At 37.5% G+C, this 22666-nt stretch overlaps 1 protein-coding gene across 1 annotated transcript in view; it reads left to right on the top strand.

Moving 5' to 3' along the window:
- The window catches only part of LOC117374053 (adenylate cyclase type 6-like), a 41363-nt gene that overhangs the window by 7739 nt on the left and 10958 nt on the right, over nt 1-22666 (top strand). The window contains exons 4-5 of the mRNA XM_033970192.2: nt 18344-18493; nt 20787-20908. Coding sequence (XP_033826083.1) covers nt 18344-18493; nt 20787-20908 — 272 coding nt within the window. The remainder of the gene's footprint in view (nt 1-18343; nt 18494-20786; nt 20909-22666) is intronic.

Here is a 22666-nt window from a genome sequence, read left to right as displayed (position 1 = left end):
GGGCTAAAAAGAATAAACTCTGAGGATGTGAAAGTTTCTCATAGGAGCAAGTCAAAAAGTTGCTAGAAAGAAATAGACTTGGCAACTCTGGCGGCAGGGTCAGTGAGTACATTTACATGGCCAGTAAAAATCTGATAACTATAATAATCAGATTAGCCAATAATTTGATCAGACTTTGATGTCTGTTTATAACAGAAGAGAAATCAGATCATAAAAACACCTGGTGACAAGTGTCAGTTATAAATGTTTTGTATTGTCACTGTCCTGGTCTGTTTTTAAAAATGGACCATGAATTGAGGATGAACTGAATAATAAAATATTTTTAGAGTAACTGTTTTTGTATATGGAAAATAAAGTACAATGCATTTAAAATAACTCTTTCAATCAATTCAGTTTTTACCTTTGCCACATTAGTTTTCCCTTTGTGCGTATTTTGTATCTTGTCCCCTTATACTTACAGGCTTGAAATTATGTTACTCAAATATTTTTGCTCCTAAATACCTTCTGTTCACTTTTATGAAGATTTTCTAGGTGTCCTTAGAAATGTGGTCAGAACTTTAAAGCTGATATCTTAAAATTACTAACACAGATAACGGGGCAAACTGTTGACGTGACAAATAGTTCAATACAGTTATGATCAGACTTTTGCTGTGTCAGGATATCAAATGTTGAAGTGTGACATATTGATGAAGAAAATAAAGGTGATAAACAAAATACTGAACTTAATTTATGCCACTGACGCTATAACCTTAAAGCAGAATTATCCACCCAAAAACTATTCTAAATGTAGAGCTGCAAAAAATACATAGCAGAATTAAACACTTTAGTCGTTAGTTTGTCTCTGTAATGAGTCATAGAACTTATGTATTCAACCTTCTACAGCTCAAATCTTATCGTAGTACAGAAAAATAACAAAAATGTTCCCTTTAGTGCAAAGAAAAAGTCCCCATAATAAATATTTTCCCCTAAAAATTATTGTTCCATCTTTTGTTAAAGGTCCTATATTTCGCAAAAATTTTTAGTCATGTTGGAATATTGTTACTTCACCAAAAACATATCTGGAGATGTGTTTTGTTTCATTCACACATGTTTGAGTAACTCTTTATTATTAGTCTGTCTACACCTCCAAAGCTCAAAATGAACTGTTCCACCTTGTGATGTGAAGTGGTAGTTTTAGTTAACAGCTCCTTTTACCTTTAATTCAGGAGAGATTGGCAATTCCAGGGCTGAATATAGCCAAATGATTCTAGTGAAGGTGTATGGAGTTTTAAAACACAGTGGAGCACTTCCTGTATCGCCACATGATGACATCACAAGGTGGAACAGAGTGTTTTCAGTTTGAGAGAAGAACACAGCCTAAAAATGCAGGGTTTATGTGTTAAACATGTGTGAATGAAACAAAACACAACTCTGTGCTTTTGATGAGGAAACAACATTATAACATAAATAAAAAAGAAAATACAGTAATACAGGCCCTTTAATTGAACGACAAGTCGATATAGTATTTATCGTTCCAGACCTGCATGTATACTTAGCGTGCAGCTCTGGGAGTTAGGATTTAAACAGTATAGCTGACTCTCTGCTCCTCATAGGGACACTGTGTACAGTTGTGGGGAAGGTGTGTGGTGTTTTGTTGTCTGTTCAAGTTGTCCTCTGGGACACATGTGCAAATGGAGAGATCATTAGTGGAAACAATTGGGGGATATCAGTTTAATGTTCTGTGGGTGCAGCTGCACTCCTGAGGCTTTTTGCATTGAGTAATATTTATTTCAGGGTCTTAAAGTGCATATGACAGCTTAAACTACACACTTCACTGATCAATTATATTTAACATTTTGCTAAAGCGCACCCTTACTTTTTCCATAGTTTGGCAATATAGCTGAAGTTTATTATTTTACTTCCTGATTCCTGATTGCACAGGCAGCAGATGTAATAAGTACGATAAGTAGAGGTAAGTCCATAACTGTTTCCTAGCAACAATATTTACATAGGCCAAAACTTTGAGAAGTTTGAGAAACACTGGTATAGACCTAATATATTTTATTATTAATGTTTGTGACAGAGCCTAATTGTTGTCAAAGCCAGTGTAGATTAGATAAGTGGCTTTAGTCCAGGTTTTGCATAATATAATGAGGACATCCATAACTCCATATAGAAGTTATTTAATTGTATTTTCAATTACAACACTTTTGTAATTGACTATAGAGCAATACTTAAAACCATGGATATACATTTGATTAATTGCATTGCACCACCACATAAACAGTTTAAAGGTGCACTTTTTCATGTTGTTGCTTTTCCTGGAATGTTCCACAATATTTGCATTAAACCTGTCAATTTCCATGGAGGCAAACAGGTGCGCCACAAGTTCAAGTCACAGGTCAGATCTGTGGAGAGACGAGCCTCTTTGAGCAATGCAAAAACCTATAATGGAATAATTATAGGTTTTTGCATTTCATTATCATTTAATGTGTTTAATAGTGTTGAACATTCCAGACAAAGCAATAATATCTGCAAGAATACAAGAAAAGTTACATAGTGCACCTTTAACCTGACCTTAACCTTTTTCACATTACCACCCCACCCATCTCTTTCTGATGATGTCATTCAGCCAAAGTTAGTACACAAGGCACAGAGACATCGTTATCCTCCTCTTGGCATATCTCCATCTGAGGACAAGCTGGTGGCAGACTCTCCACCAGAAAAGTTACATAGTGCACCTTTAACTTGGCCTGAACATTACTTTCAGGGTGATCATGAAATGTGATTTTCACATTTCCACCACACCCGTCTCTTTCTGATGATGTCATTTAGTCAAAGCCAGTTCACCGAGGCACAGAGCCACCATTATCCTCCTCTTGGACATGTTTGATGTTACATAGTGCTATCCATCACAGATCCTCACTTTGTTTGGCAGCGTTACATGAATGAATGTCATGAGATAGCTCCGTCCGGCCGAGCTGCTGAGTCCTGAGGTCATTTGTGTACTGAGAGACACGTAGTACAGTCTAATCAATCACTCCTCGCCACGGTCTGTAAACGGGTATTTCCTCTTTCACCAATAACTTATTAACTTCTCCGGGGTTTCCTGGAAGTAGCTGAATAAATCATTAGAACTGATTGTTTATTATTTTCACATTTGTTGTTGAAGTGAAGGGTAATCAAGCGATTCATTTCGACTCAGGAAAGTAGAAGGGGCTGGATAATGTTAGGAGAACCTTTATGCATCCCACTGTGGGGAAATTTCAATGTTGCAGTGCCAAATATTTTAGGTCCTGAGTTACTCTTCACTTTCCTCATGTGTCACGGTAATGCTAACAAACATTAGCATGCTAACAATACACTTTCTGATTCTCCAACAATAAATTGCAATGCATACACCACACAGCAGTCTCATTTTGGCTGCAAGAGCTGCTTTTCCAATATGTGTGTGCTAGGGAAAAACTAATTTAGCTCAAATACGTGGAGAAAAAATGTGATGATTCACAATTACTGACATTCAGATAAAGTAAAATAAACCAATAACGTCTTCTTTAATCCTGCAATACAATTAGATTTTGATACTAAGGAATGGATTCATTAGACAATATCTGTGTAATCCCTCATTGTCCAGTAGGTTCATAGTAGTCCATGGGTGTATACTAGTCTGTGTGTCTTTTACATGTGAAAGATACTGATCAGGATCATTCTAAAGATATTCAGGAAAGGTTCATTCCTGTCCTGTAAATGTGACATTTTTTTTTGTACAGATACCTGCTCCAATGAGTATCTGGTTTTGTTTTAGTATTGATTAGTATTTTATTTTTTGATGCTTTTGACAACCCTAAATACAATATTTTACAGCTGTATATCCATGCACACATGATTTCAGGACAGTACATGTTTTGATTCAAACACAAATAAACTGTTTGGTCACATCTTTGTTGTGTTTCTCTCAGTGGCGTTGAGGTCACACTCGTTGTATTGCATCACAGCCTTATCTCAGTCTGCGTCAGTACAACAGGATAACCCCCCTCAACTGCACATGCTTGCAGTATCTAAAACACACAAACGCACACATTCAGAAGACTCACTAGACTAGTACATGTAACAGTAGTGACAATATTTGGCAAGCGCAATATCAAGTCTTGCAAAATGGATTAGTACCTTAAAAAATGAGAAAGAGAAACGAAATGTCTTATAGTGAGTGGTGGAACAGAAAGTAAAAGTAGTGAGAGTGAGATTACTTTTACTTAACTACATTTGAGAGTAGATGTCTGTACTTTCTACTCCACAATATTTTGAACAGGACTGAAAAGTAAAAGTATTTGTTTATATCGTCTGAGACCTGGTGAAAAAGCTGAGGGTTTATTTTTTGTTTCATAATCTGAGAAAACAAAAATATACAAATAAAAACAGATAGGAAAAAAAAAACAATCGATCTAATTCATGCCACATCTTCATCAAAATCAATCAATTTGAAGCCTTATAAGACCTCAGACTGTGCACAAAATACTTTTACTTTTTACTCTTTAAGTACATTTTTAAACAGGTACTTTAATACTGAGTAGACTTTTTCATATTTTGCAATTGAGTACTTCTTCCATACCACTTATAATGATATGACATGGATTTTTTTCTTATATCTACGGTTAACTTGCTGCATCATAATCTACATAGACCATGATGTGTGAAGTTAAAACTGTAGGACTGACATGTTTTGTCAAAAAAAGTCTTGCTATTAGATTTGCAACGTATGTTTAAAAAAAGGAGGATTCTGTTCGGAGTTCACACTGTAAACAACTCCAGGAGCATTAACATTTGGGAAAACACTGAAATATGAACTAATAAATGAATAGAATAATTTCAGAACATGTTTGTGGAGGTCTAAACTACAGATACAATGTGATTTTGTCATTTTGAGATGTATGTATCATTACAATTAGCAGTTTCTAAAATCAAAATTCAATTAACTTGAATAATATTTTCGAGTAGACTCATTCTGCTGATTTGCACTTCTGAGAAAAGGCCACATTGGGACAGTGTTTTGCCCTGTCCCGTGTCCAGCCTCAGTGTTTGTCGTTCATTAGATAAGATAAGGAGGTGAGCATGCTCCGGCGCTCATAGAGTTTAAATACAGTCTCCTGTTATGGCGAGACAACACAGATATAGTTACCTAATGTGTCCGAACAACAAGCAGTACAAGTTTAATCCTGTATTTAAGTAAAGTACGCTTATCCTGCGAAAGATTGCTCGTTTATGAGAGGATATGTATGTTAGATTGTTGAGTAACTGGATTGTTCAGTTAAACAAAAAAGTAGGTAATTAAACGTAGGAATATTTTGGAGACTAGAGGGTATATTTACTCACTACTAATACTCGTAGTAACAGTAGTATTATCATTTGCCCCCTTTTATTTGGAATATATACACATCCAATATAATATAACCATAATAAAATATAAAGGTGCACTGTGTATCTTTTGATTTTATTGCTTTGTCTGGTACGTTTAATACTGTATTGCATGTATAATAGTCCAGACAAAGCTGTATCATCTCCATGGAGACCAGCAGCCCCAGAAAACTTCCACAATGCACCTTTAACATCGACGCTAAAACGCTACAGGGGAAGTTTCAAAAGGCTACCTGTTTGTTAGCTACACATACTTAAGTCTCAGTGTAAGTCAGTGGCATGTTTAAAAGTATCCAGTGTCGCTCCACCTCTGGTTATAGTTCAGTGAGACAGATACTGCTAAAGTGTGAGGAATAAGACACCGTGAGTGAAGAACGGAAAAGGAAAAACAGTGTGGGATATTCTGTCCACATATTCTGTGGCTCATAGTCCACAGCTCTCTCCATAAATAATTTGTGTGTTTAACGCCGCTGCAGCATTTTAACAAGCACATACCTGTCACTATGGAGATCAAAACGTTGTCCTGACAGCTCAACTAATGGTATTTACGTGTTTGCGTGATGGTAAATCGATGTATATTTTATTATGTGAGCTAGACTGGTGGAAATGAGGCTACCAATCCGCACCAACACCTGTGACTCACACACGCACACCACTTTCACATTAGGCAATATGGGTGAAGTGTCTTGCTCAAGAACAGAACTGCAATTTCCACTAGAGTCACTGCTTCCCCTCTGTGGCCCCTGGTATCCCCATTGGTCTTCAAGTACTAACCAGACCCCACCCTGCCTCGCTTCTGAGATCAGACAAGTTTGGTCTTTGTCGAGCAAGTATGTTTGGAAAATTACTGAAGTAGACTGAAGAAGAGACACAATGCTGGAGATCTAACTCAGGGGAAGTTTATTTACCTTCACCAGAGACATGAACCCTTAGTGTTGTCCATTTCAGTCTAGTACAGTACAGTGTGGCTGTGCTTCCGTCGTAGGGAGTATTATACCTTTGATGACGTTGGCCAAGATAACAGCACAGAAATACAATCTCTCTATCAGTTATATTGCAAGTTTGTTTGTTTTTTATTCAGCTGTTTTTGCAGCCTTTTAAAATAATTTTCATAGACAACTACTTGATATTATATAAATGCAGGTTTTCAGTGAGCCTAATGTTAAACCCATGGAGATTTAAATGCTAAATACTAAACTTAGCATTATTTCAAGTGTAGTGAGTTAGCAGCTTATCCTGTTGTTCCACATATCGTTTAGTTTGACCTTTTCATATTGTTTTTGCTAATGCTTCTTCTAATGTTTGACACATCTGCCACTATAACGTTAAGTTTTTGACAGTTGATCCAAAGCTCTTTGTAGGCCTATCAGAAATCTGCAATCAGATAATTTTCCTAAATTGCTCTGTATAATCCGTCTTTGGTGTAGTTTGGACCAATCAGAGCGCAGCAGAGGGGGATGCGGGGTTTAGCATCACTTCTGAGAAAGAAAAGATGAGGCGAATAAACAGCATGGCTAAGTGTCTCCCTCAGCGCTCATGCTCGCTAGGTCCAGCAGTGGTTACCATGGAAACAACTACGACTCAAAACAGCCAGACCTAGTTCAGCCTCTCTCTCCATTTATTTCTCTCTCCTCTAGCCCTCTGTCTTCCCCCTCACTCTCCCTCCCTCTTTCCCCCACCCCGCTCTTTCTCCCTGCCTCTCTCCCCCTCTCTCTGTCTCCATCTTTTTCCTTCTCTGTCTCTCTCCCTCCCCTCTACCTCTCTTCCCTTCAAAGTTTACCCAAATGCCACTTTTTTGCAGTTTTATGATGACATTTATTCTTATTTTATGTAAACAATCTCTTTTATTTGCTCTGCTTTAAATAATTTTGGAAGTTTTTTCATTATAATGGTTCAATTTTTATATAATATCCCTATCCTTTTTCCAACTTTTTGACCAAAAGGTTTCCAGTCATATTATTGCATCTTATATGAGTACTGTTCTTATCTTATTTATTTATTGAAATAAGAAAGTTTGCTTTAATCACTGTGTTCACATAGACTAGGGCTGTCAAACACATTTTCACCGAGGGCCACATCAGGAAAATGGTCGCTCTCAAATGGCCAGATGTAATATAAAATAAATGTAACTACTTTTTAACTTGTTCATAAACTTTCTATGTTTATTACTTATTCAATTTACAAATATTGCATATGTATTTCCATAGATGTAAAAATATGGCTGTATAACTTGCAATCTCTCTTGTGGGCTACATGAAATGACATGGCGGGCCAGATTTGGCTCATGGGCCTTAGGTTTGACACATGTGACATAGACAGTAATGGGTTTTGTCAGCCTTCCTTTAGTCTTTCTCTTCACATATATGTATATCAAGTAATCTTTATGACAAATATATAATGTAAATGCCATGTTTTTTTCGCACCAAAATTGTATGTTTACATTTTTAAACATCTTAAATTATCTTAGACAGACTATATTGATCTACACTGCTAATTACTTGGACACATTTAGTCCCACATTACATTATAGTGACAGGGATGTAAAAATAATATGATGATATAAAATGTAAAATAACTGGTCATATATTTAGGCCTGTCATGATACTATGCGATATGGTAATGGTCACGTTTTTTTATAGAGTGCTTTTCCACCTTCAAGTCACTCAAAACGCTTTACATCAAGCATCCACTCACCCACTCACACACACATTCATACACCAGTTTACGCAGACACTGGGGGTGAGGTTGGGATGTGTCTTGCCCAAGGACACAACAACGTTTATTGTATGAAAGCTTGAACAATACTTTTTGTGGGTATTTAATGTGTGTACATTTTCGTCACTACTGGGAAATTATGGGTTATTTTGGCTATATGATAAGATTTAAGCTGTAAAAGGTTGATTGATAACTACTTTGACTCATTACAGATGCAAACTAAGCACAGAAGCGTTTCATTCTGCTGTTTATTTAATGCAGCTCAAGTTTTTGCGGTATAAATCTGCTCTTGGGTTGTTGTTTCAATATTATCATTTATCGTCTATATTTACTTCAGCAATATATATATATCGCAGTTCAAAATTTGTTATTGTGACAGGCCTACGTATATTATTATAATGTCATCTTATTCCTTCTGATCTCTCACAGGTCTTCATATAAACCACTTTTGCCGAATAGGGCTGTCGGTGGAACATTTTCATTTTCACACAGGCTCTGCAGAAGTCACACCTCGCGGTTGCCAACAGCGACGTGTTTGGTGTAGTTTTCAGTGTTAGGACCCCCAGCGTGGATCAGACCATATTCAATGCATCCCGACTGAGGATTTAAACAGGGTTAGTTCCACCCATAGTGAGGACTCAGTAGTCGTCTAGCTGGAAATGCATGTGGATTCAGGGCAGCTTTGGCACATTAGTTAAGTTAAAAGGGAAAACAGTTGGAGCGTTGTTTGCTTAAGAATAGATTATTTATTTTTTCAATTTTACTTACTGTTATAATCTAGAGTTGTCAAAAAGCCTCATTATACTACTACTACTACTACTACTACTACTACTACTACTACTACTACTACTACTACTACTATACTAGCGAGAAAGAGAGAGAGCATTGAGGGGTTCAGGGGAGGAAAAGAGGGAAAGAGAAAGGGAAAGAAAGAGTTGGACAATGCTGACAGCGTTAAAGGGGGAAAACGAGAGAATCAAAGGTGTTAGGAGAGGGCGAGAGAGAAAACAGCAGGGGAGCAGAGGGCAGAGTAAGAGAAAGAGAAGAGCTGTGAAGAAAGAGGAAAAGAAAAGAAAGAGGGAACGGGAATGGATGGTGCGAGGGAGATAGAGGGGAAAACTGAGAGGAGGAAAGAGCAATAGAATTGATGGTGGTTGGAGAAGAGGAAAGACAAAGTTAAAGAGAAACACAGAGGAGAAAGAAAGAGGGGGAAGAGAGAGAGAGAGGGGGTGGTTGGAAGGAGGAAAGAAAGGAGTGAGAGAGAGAAAGGAGAGTGTAGGAAAGAGGTAGTTAGGTGCAATGGGGGGAAAGCGAGAGAGAGAATTGAGGTTGAGGTTAGTTTGGAGAAAAAGAGAAAAAGGAAGGAAAGAGTTCGGGTAAGAAAAATGGGAAAGAAAGAGAAGTTTGGGTAGAGAGAGAGCACAAGGGAGGAAGGACAGAGTGAAAAAGAGTAGAAGTAAAGTGAGAACTGAGGGTGGTTGGGAGAGAAAGAAAGAGAGGGTGAAAAAGAGAGGAGGGAAAGAGAGAGAGAGAGACTATCATGGGGGTTGGGGTGGAGAGGTAGGTGGGTGTGCTCCTGCTCTATTCAGATAAGACCACTGGAGCTGCGTGTGGGGCGACCCAGGGCTGAGTACACAAACGGCTAGATGCCCTCCACTGCAAATATACACAATCTCCCACAAAGAATACAGGACAGAGAGCCAGCAACGAGAGAACGGCTACTGCTAACCAGATCAACACTAACGCTAACTAGAGCAAACAGCACGGAAATGGAGAGGAGACACATGCGATTAGGCGTGTCACTGTGACCTGAAATATATCTTGGCATGAGGGACCAATAAAAAACTACAGCTTGTTTAGTGTCAAATGTTAGTGTGTAAAAATTTAGAGAAGAAACGGTTTTTGACTTCACATATAACTGGGACTAAACCAGGATTAGATCAGGACTAAACTGCACTCAAAACAGAAACTTTATGGAGCTCAACAGTGACCACCCACCCCCATTCATTTTTCCTATAGACTTTCCAAAAAAAAATAAATAAAAATAAACGTTTGAAAGCTTGCTCGGGGTAATCAAGTGGTAACAAATGATCACAAGACTTATAACTTTATTTAAAATTTGTTTCTGTAACTTTGTAAACCGCAAAGTTATTGAAATATTTTGCAGAATCTTGAATTTTAAACAACCTTTTTGGACTTAAAACAATGCAATATTATGAGCCTTTAAACTCTTAATATTAGAATTTATGTCTATGGGAAGAATTTATGGAAAATTTACTTCCGAAACCTGAGCAGGCTGTTACATAAGTTGATTTGTATATGTCTGTGAGTGAAAACAATGCACATCCACAGGTTAGTTTGAAAGCTGTAACGTAACCACACCAAATGTAATCATAGCTTTACCAGTATGAGCAAAAGTTTGGACGTTGTGTTCACATTTTGCCATTTCTAAACACTGCATAGTCATAATGACATTGACACCCGTTCAAATCTCACCCAACCACATATTTTTCTTGTGTCCTTAGGCAAGACACTTCACCTAGATTGAGTTTTTCTTTTCTTTTTTAGCATTTCAGCAGTAAGTATCTGCTATTTTTACTCCAACGTGAACCGCAGATATGAAGCGTTCAAATAAATGTTGAAAATGTAGCTTCACGGCATTATAAATTGTCTGCTTGTTCAGTCACTGGAGAGACTAGATTTGAAGAAGTCGTGCTTAGAGTTTGTAAAAGTAATGCAATGTTGAATGGAGCTCCAGAGCTAACACAGTCCTTCTTGGCACACTGACCCAGGAGTGAGGCTCTGATCCTGGGTAGAGCGGAGGGACGAAGGAGGTGTGCTGGTCCCGGGGCTGAGGTAGAGGAAGGATGTGGAATGTGGGTGAGAGTTGCTAAGTGAATGCTGCTGTCAACAGAGATCGAATACTGTGTTACATAAAAGAATAAAATAGCATCAAAGACACTTAAATGAAAAAGTCTGATCTTAGGGCCTTACTGTGTGTTCAAAGTTCTCACCACCAACAACCAATTTTTCAGTATTTAAAGGTAGAGTTGTCTAGAATAACCCACAGTATAGCATTAATCTTATCTGTTTGTATTTATTCAATCACAGATGTTTACGGATATTGATCCAGAGCGCAGTCTTGCCTCTCCATAGACCTGTAACATGGCTTGGTGATGTTACCTGCTTAGTTGTCTCCATGGAGATAGATCACTTTAATGACATAATGTGGTAATGTGTGGCCAGTGTGTGAGTCAATACTGTTGTACTGTACTGACGGAGACAGCCAACCACCTTTTGGCAACATACACCCATTGGTTTATTTCACCTCTTTAAAACTGGGCCAGTGGAACTCAAATCCAATGTATTTTATTAATTATCAGTACAGTTAATCAGGTATCACAGGGGTAAAAAGCACTATTGTAGTTTTAGCCCCGTTAATGGGGTGTTGTTTGTGCTCACAGTGGTTTGTGGGTTTGTTTTGAAGGGTCAGGGAGAGGTCAAGGAGGAAGTGGTTATATTTGATGTGGATGTGTGTGTTTGTTGAGTGTTGGGTGTGTTCGTAATGTTGTAATATGATCCTTGGTTGCATTGTCTGTTTATTTAGTTCCTTTCTCCTTTCATTTGGTTGCAGTGTCATTGGGGAGAATCTTGTCTGATTTTAGTGGCTGGAGGGAGCGTGGGATCAGGGCAGGCGTGGACTATGGCACACAGGGCTGCAAGATTAATCGCAATCCAATCAAAATCGTAATTTGAATGGATGCAATTAGCACAGTACTCTCATTTCCTCCACAAACCATATCATGTATTATTCTGCAAAATAACTGCTAACTGTAGTTTAGATTTGTACAAACATGTTCAGAAGTCAATTCTTATGGACATGTTTAAATTGTAAACTTTGAACAGAAGCTGATTATTAAAACATAAATCACAAATCTAATTGCAATGCTTGTCAGGAAAGTTGCAATTCAATATTTTTCCCAAATCGTTCAGCCCTAACAGCACACAGCAATGTACATGTGCTTCAAAACGCTCTCTAAATGTGACCTATATTTGATCTGTGGGTGAAAAAACAACAAACATTAGAGACAAATGATTTTATTTCGGATTTATTTCCTCCTGGTCAGTCAGTGTTGTTAAAAGTGCTAAAACTATTTAACTTTTTTAGTGGTAGTGGTGGGAACTTTCTGCATCATGGCTTTAAACACAACCTTCAGGATTAATTTATTTACAAATGTTTATTTCCTTGAAGAACACTCATTCTGACTGTGAGTGGGGGCACCTCTCCACAGATCTGACCTGTAATCTGGTGTACAAATTAGTGTTACTAATGAATAGATTTGATACTCAATACTGATTCCGATACCATGATGATAATAATAATAATAAAAAATAATAATAATAATAAAAATTAGACAGTAGAATGTTATTTTCAACATCTATTAATAGTACTTTATTTTGTATTCCCATGTGTCTTATATGTGTGTAATCCCTCAGTAGGTTCATAGTGGTCCATGGGTGTGTACTAGTCTATGTGTCTTATACTTGTTTTGATACAGCTCAAGATCATTCTAAAGATATTCAGGAAATGTTCATTTCTGTCCTGTCAATGGGACTTTTTAATAATAATACCTGCTCAAATAAGCATCTAGTTTTGATTGTAGTTTTAGTATCGATTAGCATCTTACTTTTAATACTAATACAAATCCAAAACCGTATTTCTCATGAACTGTAAAAAGTAACAAGTATTTTTCCAAACGTCAGAGTTGTACAAGAGTTTTAATTGGATTCTGTAAATTGAAGTGACGCAGAGAGGCAGCAGCTGATTCATAAAGTCCAAGTTGAGTCATAGTGATTATTAAATGACTAAAACTGACGGTTAAATCAATACTAGAGCTCAGGAATCTACGTCACAAAAGCTGTTTGGGGAAAATCCCTTTGTTTTGCTTCATGCCCACTCATCCCAGAGTATGACTCGTTTCCAATCTCAAACCTCAATATTTAATTTCAGCGTGGAGTCCATGCTGTCATTCTGGAAAGTATCAAGGCTGGTATTGTGGAATTTGTTTGTTATTTTACCAATTTATTAAAATAGCTGTATTTACTGTAGTTTACTCACTTCAAAACTGTGTAAAAATGTCTTACAGGTCCAAGTTTCCAGCAATTTTACACTTACTGCCACACAATTCTGAGAAGTTCAACTGGTAAACTGTAAACAGCTTTACTCTGCTTCATACTTTTTGAGGTAGGGCTTTCAAGTAATTAAAATGAAATATTAATCATAAAAAATAAATAAATAAATAAATAAAAAAGCTAGACCTGTATATTAGTATAGACCTATTATATTCTTTTAATTGAGTTATAGTTGTTTCCCCTCACCATTTACCCTCTTGAAGTTGTTTTCGGAGTGATTTGTGCATGTTTGAGAAATCTTTAATTGCTTATTTTCAAGACGCCATATTGCTGTTCAACCCCCGTTTTCACCACCACTGGCATACGCCCACTGTGACTTACTTTCTTTGTTCTCAATTTTTTTTCTCAATCGATTTAGTGTAGGATTTGGCAGTGTCGCGTAGTCATTTTGGTACTAATGAAAAAAAAAATCCACTACTTGCAACCGTGATGTGCAGGTATCCATAGGAAGGGCTGAATAAATATTGTGCTTTAAATTGTGCAAACGATCACATAATGATCCACAGGTGTCATATGTCTTCTTTAAAATGCCTTCACCCTCCTTAAATTGAGTTGATTGTTGCTGATGCTTGCCTGGTGGTTGTTGTTGAGCTGTGTGAGGATTTGAGGCAGGGCACATGCACAGGAGCAGTATTAGTGCTGTTTGCCTGCTCTGCCTGGGTCACAGCAGCGCTTACATAATGCCATTTTGATATCGAGGATTAGGCCAAGGTCCCCTCCGCAGACAGGACGCCGCTTTCAGGTGAAAAATAAACAAGATCAGATTCGGATCGCTGTTGATTTAAAGTGCTGATGTAATCTGAGGTGAACGAAGAACGTGTAATCTATGTTCAAGGAAAGTAAGGTACATGGTTTTCTAGAAATACTTGTGTCCACTGTTACCACAACTGTATACATAATCGGTAATTTTTGAGGGAAGCTATATTAAAAAAAAAACAACACAAAAATCTATGGATACTTCTAAATAATCACTTCAAAATTATACTTGAGCTTTAAGCCATGTTATAATGTTGTTACCTCCTCCTTTGTTTCATTCACACATGTTTGAGTAACCCTTTATTATTAGTCTGTTTACATTTCCAAAGCTCAAAATGCTCTGTTCCACCTTGTGATGTCATGAAGTGGTAGTTTTCAAGTTTGTTTTGCTCTTTCTTCAGTAGAGATTGTCAGTTCTAGGGCTGAATTTATCAGTTCTAGGGCTGAATTTATCCAAATGATTCTAGTGAAGGTGTGTGGAGTTTAAAAATACAGTGGAGCACTTCCTGTATTACCACATGATGACATCACAAGGTGGAACAGGGTGTTTTCCATTTGAGAGAAGAACTTTTGTAGGGTTTGTGTGTTAAAGATAACTCCAGGTATGCTCTTGGTGTGGAAATATTACTAATTATAACATAGATTAGAGAATACAGCAATATGGGGCCCTTAAATACAGCTGTGACATTTTTGAGTAGTAGTAAGTGCAGAGCAGTGGGCGGAGACAGGGGATAGGTAAAAACAGAGCTTTCATGCCACAAATGCAGGACAATACTCGATTATGTGAATGAATCGAAATGCAACTAAGCTAATAATGCGAGAACACTGTTATACTAAGGTAGAAGGCTCATCAAGCCATTTAATATAATATGTCCTCTTTAAACTTGTGGAGCAGGTTGAGGTTAGACCGGTGCCTTTGCTTGAACAGTGACAGTGTAATGTAAACAGTGGAGCATCTGCCTCTCGTCACTGTCCTCTCCGTCCTCTCGCTCTCTTCATCCGTCCCCTCTCTCTCTCTTCTCTCTCTCCTGTCGGCCATTTTTTTTTTTGTGTGTTTGTCTTATCCAGCTTCCAACCACTCACTTCCTTCCTACTCAACATCTGTCAGTCACACTCTTATCTATTGTTGTCTTTTATGGAGCTCATTCTATTTCGGGCATCTCTTGTAAATGCTCGTTGTATAGAATTGTTTTGTTAAAGTAGATATTTTATTTATTTTTTGTTAATTTATTTTAGTGACACACAGCATGGCATGTCATTCTACACCATCACTTACACATAAATACACCTGAGGTCACAAATACTGTTTTAGTTTAACTATCAAACTGCAGTGCACAAGCAGATTTTGTTTTGGACTCGTTGACCCATAGTGCACATCCCTTTGTAACCACAAGATGGCAATAATAATGAATATAGTGATGGAAAAGCTATACATTAAAGACCTTACAATGTAAAGCAGACTATATACTGTTCACACATGTGGCCTAATACGAGAAATTGAGCTTCCATCAATTGTAGAAATATATAAATTGCATGCTATAAATAATATATTGATTTATATATGTATATTTATATTTATTTACATTTATACATATTTTTCTAAATGAAGAATATTGTTGAATTGTTGAATATTGGCAACGTGTATAGATAATTAGACCCCATGGAGACAAGGGTTGTGCAAAAAAATAAATAGGCCTATATTAAAAAAAACAAAAAACCCAAAAAAAACCACATACTAGTTGAAACTTATATTCATTTTCATTCATTTTATTATCATTATGGTATCAAAATTAGTATTGAGTTAGTATAAACCATTTTGCACCCTTATAGGTCGGTGCCTAGCCTTTTCCTTTGTACTGAAAATAGTTGGAAATTCTAGTATCATGACAACGGTTTGGACACTAGATCTTTGAAGTTCTACGCAGAGGACGATATTGTATTTGTATTTTTCTGTCTTTAAGTTTTGCTAATCGTGCACATTTAAACAGTCCATATTTCCCTATTTTAGAATGTTGTTTCCTCATCAGCAATATCCCTGCAGTTGTGTTTTGTTTCATTTACACATGTTTAACACACAAATCCTACATATTTAGGCTGAGTTCTTCTCTCACATGGGAAACACTCTGTTACACCTTGTGATGTCATCATGTGGTAACACAGGAAGTGCTCCACTGTGTTTTTAAACTCCACACACCTTTAATAGAAGCATGTGGATCATTTTAGCCCAGGAATTGCCAATCTCTACTGAACAAAAGGTAAAAGGTAGATGTTAACTTGACAACTACCACTTCATGACATCACAAGGTGGAACAGAGCATTTTGAGCTTTGAGATGTAGACAGATTAATAATAAAGGATTACTCAAACATGTGTGAATGAAATGAAGCACATCTCTGGGTGTGTTTTTGAGGATGTAACAACATAGTAACATGGCTTAAACCTCACAAGAGTCCATTTTGTGTAATATAGGACCTTTAAAGTGAGTTGTGTAGTATTCATTTGATGTATTGATTTTATTTGTTCCATTTGTCCAACTGCTGACTTTTAGACCTAAATATCACTTTTATATTGCGATTATGTGCAGCTCTTTGAAAATGATCTCATCTTGTAAACTGTGCGATACAAATAAAGTTGGATTGGATTTTGGTTCATCTTTCAGTTTTCATATCCCCTTGTACTATTCTTATTGAAGCAGACCGAGCTATGTCTCTGGAGAGGGGAGCTTGGGTCTTGTGGCGTAAACATTCGCAGCTGTTTTGAGAAAGTGGCCGATGACAGACTATAAAATATTCCCATGATGAGCTTTAGGACTGTGTAGGACACCAAAGGTCACAACTTTAAAATGAAACACTGCAGCATAGTTAAAGCAATCCGTTTTTCTTTATAAGTTATTATCTTGTTTATGGAAAGGAAATGTCTGTAGGGCTGAACAATATGATAATATGACTATGTTTAATAGAGTGGTTCTGTTCACAATGCACATTTGAATTACATCCAGGAGTATTTAAGTTTGATAGAAGACTGAAATATGAAGTGCAAAATGAATACAAGAATCACATGTGCAGTTAAGGTCTAAAGTATAGGGTTAGCAGATTTTATACATAATGATACAGGACATGTTATTGTTGTTTTGTTGTTTTGTTGAAGGAATCATGTTACTTTCAACTATTAGGTTCAAAATCTATAAACAAATTGTGGTGTTGCTAAGTACGACCATTCAAATAGCAATTTCTATCAATCACTTTTACTTTTATTTGTGATTATACATGTCAGGGTAATTGGTCATTTTAGAACCAACAGTATACATTTAGTCAATCACTTTCTGTATCATGTTGCATTTTTAAATCAGGAAGTTGGATACAGTGGGTGTGGTGGTTCATTGATCAGATGCAAGTGAAAGAGAATTAAGAATAAATTGCTTTATTCTTTATAATAATTTTAATAGTTTTATTTTTTGAAATCACAAGTTCTCCTTGATAGACCTTCACAATGGATCCATCTAATGTTCCTCTGAGGAAACTCTATATAATGTATGCTTAGGACCATAAGGATGCGGTCTGGAAATATGTATATTGTATTCATTGTGACAAAGACGCACATGTTTAAATCATTGTGTACGTTAGTTATACAGGGGATCCAGCGACTTGTGAATGTGTGTCTTTGCACGTACAGGAAGCTTTAACTCCCCAGAGACAAATCAGTGGAGGAGATGTGCAACAATCACATTCACACCAGTATATTTACACAAGAGAGTACCACTTTGCCAGTCTGAAAAGAAGACTATATGCATATTAAAGACACACTATGTAACTTTTCTACCAGAAAAGTTACAAAGCGTGTCATTCTACCAGAAACTACCTTGCTTGTCTGTATTCCTTTGCCTGTATACAGCATGGCATTAAATGTATCTTTCTCCATGGAGACAAACAAGTAACGCCACTCAACAATGTCAGACTTCAGAAGAGGCATGGTTTTTTGGCAGTTGAACCATCTGTGGATGAACAAATGCAACATAAATGCAGTATGTTTTAATGTCGTACTGTGGAACATTCCAGGCACGTAGGTGCAGTTAATATAGAAACGTTGTTGCTTTTTCATTAGAGCATTTCCCACTGAAATGCACGGGGTTCTTAGTCACTGCTCTCAAATGATGCTCCTGGGTTTACTTTAATTATGTGAATGGAAAATAAGTTACCGAGCAACCACAAATCATTCAGTCTTGTCTGCCTAGCTCTGCTCTGTTAAGTTTCACATATATTAAGTTTGTTCTCTGTTGTTGTGTTGTGCAGGTGAGCGCTAACGTCCTGATCTTCCTGTGCACAAACATCATTGGGATCTGCACTCACTACCCGGCCGAGGTGTCCCAGAGACAGGCCTTTCAGGAGACCAGAGGCTACATCCAGGCACGACTACATCTGCAGAGAGAGAACCAACAACAGGTAACAGGAATACACTGAACCAGCACTTTAAGGAGTATGAGTACTTTATGCACAATCGTTGTTTTTATAACATTGTTCCCTCATCAAAAACATGTCTGAAGAGGCTTTAGATGTCATCCATACATGTTTGCATATTTTATCGATCTGAGAGCAATAACATCTCCATGGAGGCAAAATGGTGGCAGATCGTCCACCAGAAAAATGATACTCCAGCTTTAAAGGAAATGCCTTGCACATTATCCAGATTGAAAACTACTAGTTTATTTTATTCAATATACAATCCTGTGAAAGATTCATGCAATTATTGAGTAGTAAATCTGTCTTAAATTAACCAATATAATGTGCAATAATCCTGCTAGCAAGTCGATTTAGTCGATCTAATCAAATACAGTTCTTTTTTTTTTTTTTTGTATTTGTAATTTCTAAATATCTGTAATAATTTTCTCCGTTACTGCCCTCTTGTGGCCAGTGTGAATACATATTGGGACTTCCTGTGCTGCAGCTCTGTCCCTGTGGGACAATAAAGTGTAATTGATTTAAATGCTGTCCCCTCTGAGATGCACTAAGTTAAACTGGTTATGTTAGTTAGTTAGAGGCGCCATGTACATGAATAATCATTTAGACATGTGAAAATTATTTTGAATCTGCATCCTACAATTTTCACAATGGTTCTAATTTAATTTATACACAGCTTTGCATTTTATAAACTGTATTATACAAAAAAGAAGCTTGGACAATATAATCTCATTTATGGTCTAAATTAAAGGCTTCTGAAAAGTGCACCTGCTCCGGCCTCTTATTAATATAAAACTTAGAGTACAAGTGCAATTTAACATCAATAAAATTTGTTGCCGAATTTTGTATGACTTTGGTCACTCAAAGTAAGGAGCTCATTCTGGATGATCTGAATCTGAAAACAACAAATAAAACATAAAAAGATGGTGTTTACAATTGTGATGAAACAGCTAATTTCACGGTACAGTTTATGCAATGATAAATTATCACACAGAGACCATCACACACAGACCATCACACACAGACCATAACACACAGACCATAACACACACACCATCACACAGAGACTATCACACACAGACCATCACACAGAGACCATCACACAGAGACCATCACACAGAGACCATCACACAGAGACCATCACACAGAGACCATCACACACAAACCATCACACACAGACCATCACACACAAACCATCACACACAAAGACCATCACAGAGATCATCACACAGAGACCATCGCACAGAGCCCATCACACACACAGACCATCACACACAGACCATCACACACAGACCATCACACAGAGACCATCACACACAGACCATCACACATAAACCATCACACACAAAGACCATCACAGAGATCATCACACAGAGACCATCACACAGAGACCATCACACAGAGCCCATCACAGAGAGACCATCACACACAGACCATCACACACAAACCATCACACAGAGACTATCACACACAGAGTCCATCACACAGCGACCATCACACAGCGACCATCACACAGCGACCATCACACAGCGACCATCACACAGCGACCATCACACAGAGACCGTCACAGAGACCATCACACACAGACCATCACACACAGACCATCACACACAGACCATCACACACAAACCATCACACACACAGACCATCACAGAGACCATCACGCAGAGACCACAGAGACCATCACACAGAGACATCACACACAGACCATCACACAGAGACATCACACAGAGACCATCACACACAGAGACCATCACACAGAGACCATCACCATCACACAGAGACCATCACACACAGACCATCACACACAAAGTCCATCACACAGAGACACACAGACCATCACACACAGAGTATTTCCACTAAAAACAGGCTCCATGTTTTTATGAATGAAACAATGAGCCTCAGATGTGACCAATGGAAAATAAGAGAGTGCGCAAGTCGAGAGAGAGAGAGGGCAGAGCGGGAGGAAGAGAGACAGAGATAGAGACTGAGAGAGAAAGAGAGAGACAAGAAGAGATAAGAGAGAAGAAAAGAGGGATAAAGGAGGGATACAGAGATGAGAGAGGGAGAGAGCAGTGAGATGGAGAAACAGAGCAAAAGGAGAGATGGGGAGACACAGAGAGAAAGGACGGATAGAGAGAGGAGAGAAGGAGGGAGAACAGATAGAGAGAGGGAGCAGTGACAAAGAGAAAGTGAGAGAGAGATAAAGACACAGTGAAAGTGAGAGAGGCTGATGTTATGAATGACACAGTGATCTGCATTTTGTTGCTGTTTCCAGGAACGGCTGCTGCTCTCCGTGTTGCCTAGGCACGTTGCCATGGAGATGAAGGCTGACATCAATGCCAAGAAGGAAGACATGATGTTCCATAAGATCTATATCCAGAAGCATGACAACGTCAGGTCAGCTCCTGTCTGCAGCACACAAATAAGTACATAAAATAAACAATATGTACATTACAGCGATGTCAAAGTTAGCTGGATAATTGATCATCTTGATTAATCAGGTCAAAATATAAGCAAAGGAACTTGAAAATGATAGCAATGACCATTTTGGCTGTAACACATAAACCTGAAGTATTTATCTGGCTGCTTATGTCACATTAATTGTACTTTATCATTCAGAAAGTGTGTTCCGACAAAGCTGATCACATACTGTACTAGGGGAATGTTTGTGTATTAGACAAGATTAAGGATTTTACTGTTGTTTAGTCATGTTTCAAATCAATAATTGTATTAATAATAAAATCACAAATTGACTTCTGGCATTATCAAACATATAATATATAAAATCGCATGACAAAAATAGATGTTGTATAATAAAACATTGCTATCACTCAAACGTATGTGTTGGACGATTTGAAATAACCGGATCCTGATTTGATTAAAATTTGATTAATTCCACTGTCCCACTGTGTATTTATACATCATGTGCTTATACAGTGTCTTCGCTCAGTAGCTTCCTCTCACAGAGCAAACTCACACAGTTATAGCACAGGGAGAGCGGTTTGGCAAAGTAGAGGCTAATTAACACTAGTGAGGGAATACTTAATCACCAAGTGCCAGGATCAGAAAATCCCCAAAGATGGAGCGCATCGGCACATTTTCAATTACACAAGTGAGCAAAGACAGCTCCCATTCACTGCACTGAGGCCCTGAGCTCAGCAGGGGGCAGAATCTCAAGGTCAGGAGCGCTGTATGGAAGAAACAGGCAAAAGTCATAGAAGTAGTGTATTTTTTTAACTATCATATATACCACACATGTATTTTTATTGTTATCTGCCAGCAAAACCACACAAAACTTTAGGCGTGTGTGTCCGTCATTTAAAAGGGTGTGATTGACAGGTGGATTAACCAATCAGAATCAGTCACACGATCAGTTTGGCTTACATGTAAAAAAGGGGACAGAAATAATGCAGAGGACAAAGAAAGTGATGTTGAATTCTGCAAAATCAACAATGAAAAGCTCCAAACTCTTATTTATCTGAGGCAAAATAAGTTCTATATTTTGTTTTGAATGTTACGAGAAGTTTCGAGAGGAAATGTCTTTTGTATTCGAGACACATTGTACCTATTAAAGGCTGAGGTTGGAATGTCCCAAGTTAGAGCAGAGGTTTGCTGCACTTTACGATCCGATTCTAGACCCTCTGGATACGATCAGAGTGTTGAGGACTGGGTGGTCAGGCAGTTTTATGGTATTGTGAAGTAGTGGTCTGATAATACTGTAGCGTTCTAGTGTAAGGAAATTTGTTCTGGTTATTTATCTTCTGAACACAAAGGCGACTGTAGGCTGTAACCCACGTCAAAACAAGAGCCAGAAAAGACTTTATACTCAGTTAGGCCTGGGATGATTAACCAGAGTAATCATGCTTTCATCAACTTTTAAAATAACCACAATTGTAATTCAAAAATTATAATCAATCAGCTGTATTATAAAACTATAAAACACATGCCAAAAACCTTTTATTACAAAGACAACAGCAGTATTAAATCAACATGTCAAAAAATAATGAACAATGTCTGTTTTTCATCAATACACTTAATTTTCATAAGCCCTGTCAGCATATTTGAACCTTTATTTGGTTAAAAATGTATTTAAAATGGCTTAATATTGATTAGCATGTGGGTTTAGATTTGATGAACATACTGGGAAGACAGTAG

Source organism: Periophthalmus magnuspinnatus, chromosome 7 (assembly GCF_009829125.3).
Source record: "Periophthalmus magnuspinnatus isolate fPerMag1 chromosome 7, fPerMag1.2.pri, whole genome shotgun sequence".
Classification (NCBI taxonomy): domain Eukaryota; kingdom Metazoa; phylum Chordata; class Actinopteri; order Gobiiformes; family Gobiidae; genus Periophthalmus; species Periophthalmus magnuspinnatus.
This window is presented reverse-complemented; position numbering and strand designations above follow the sequence as displayed.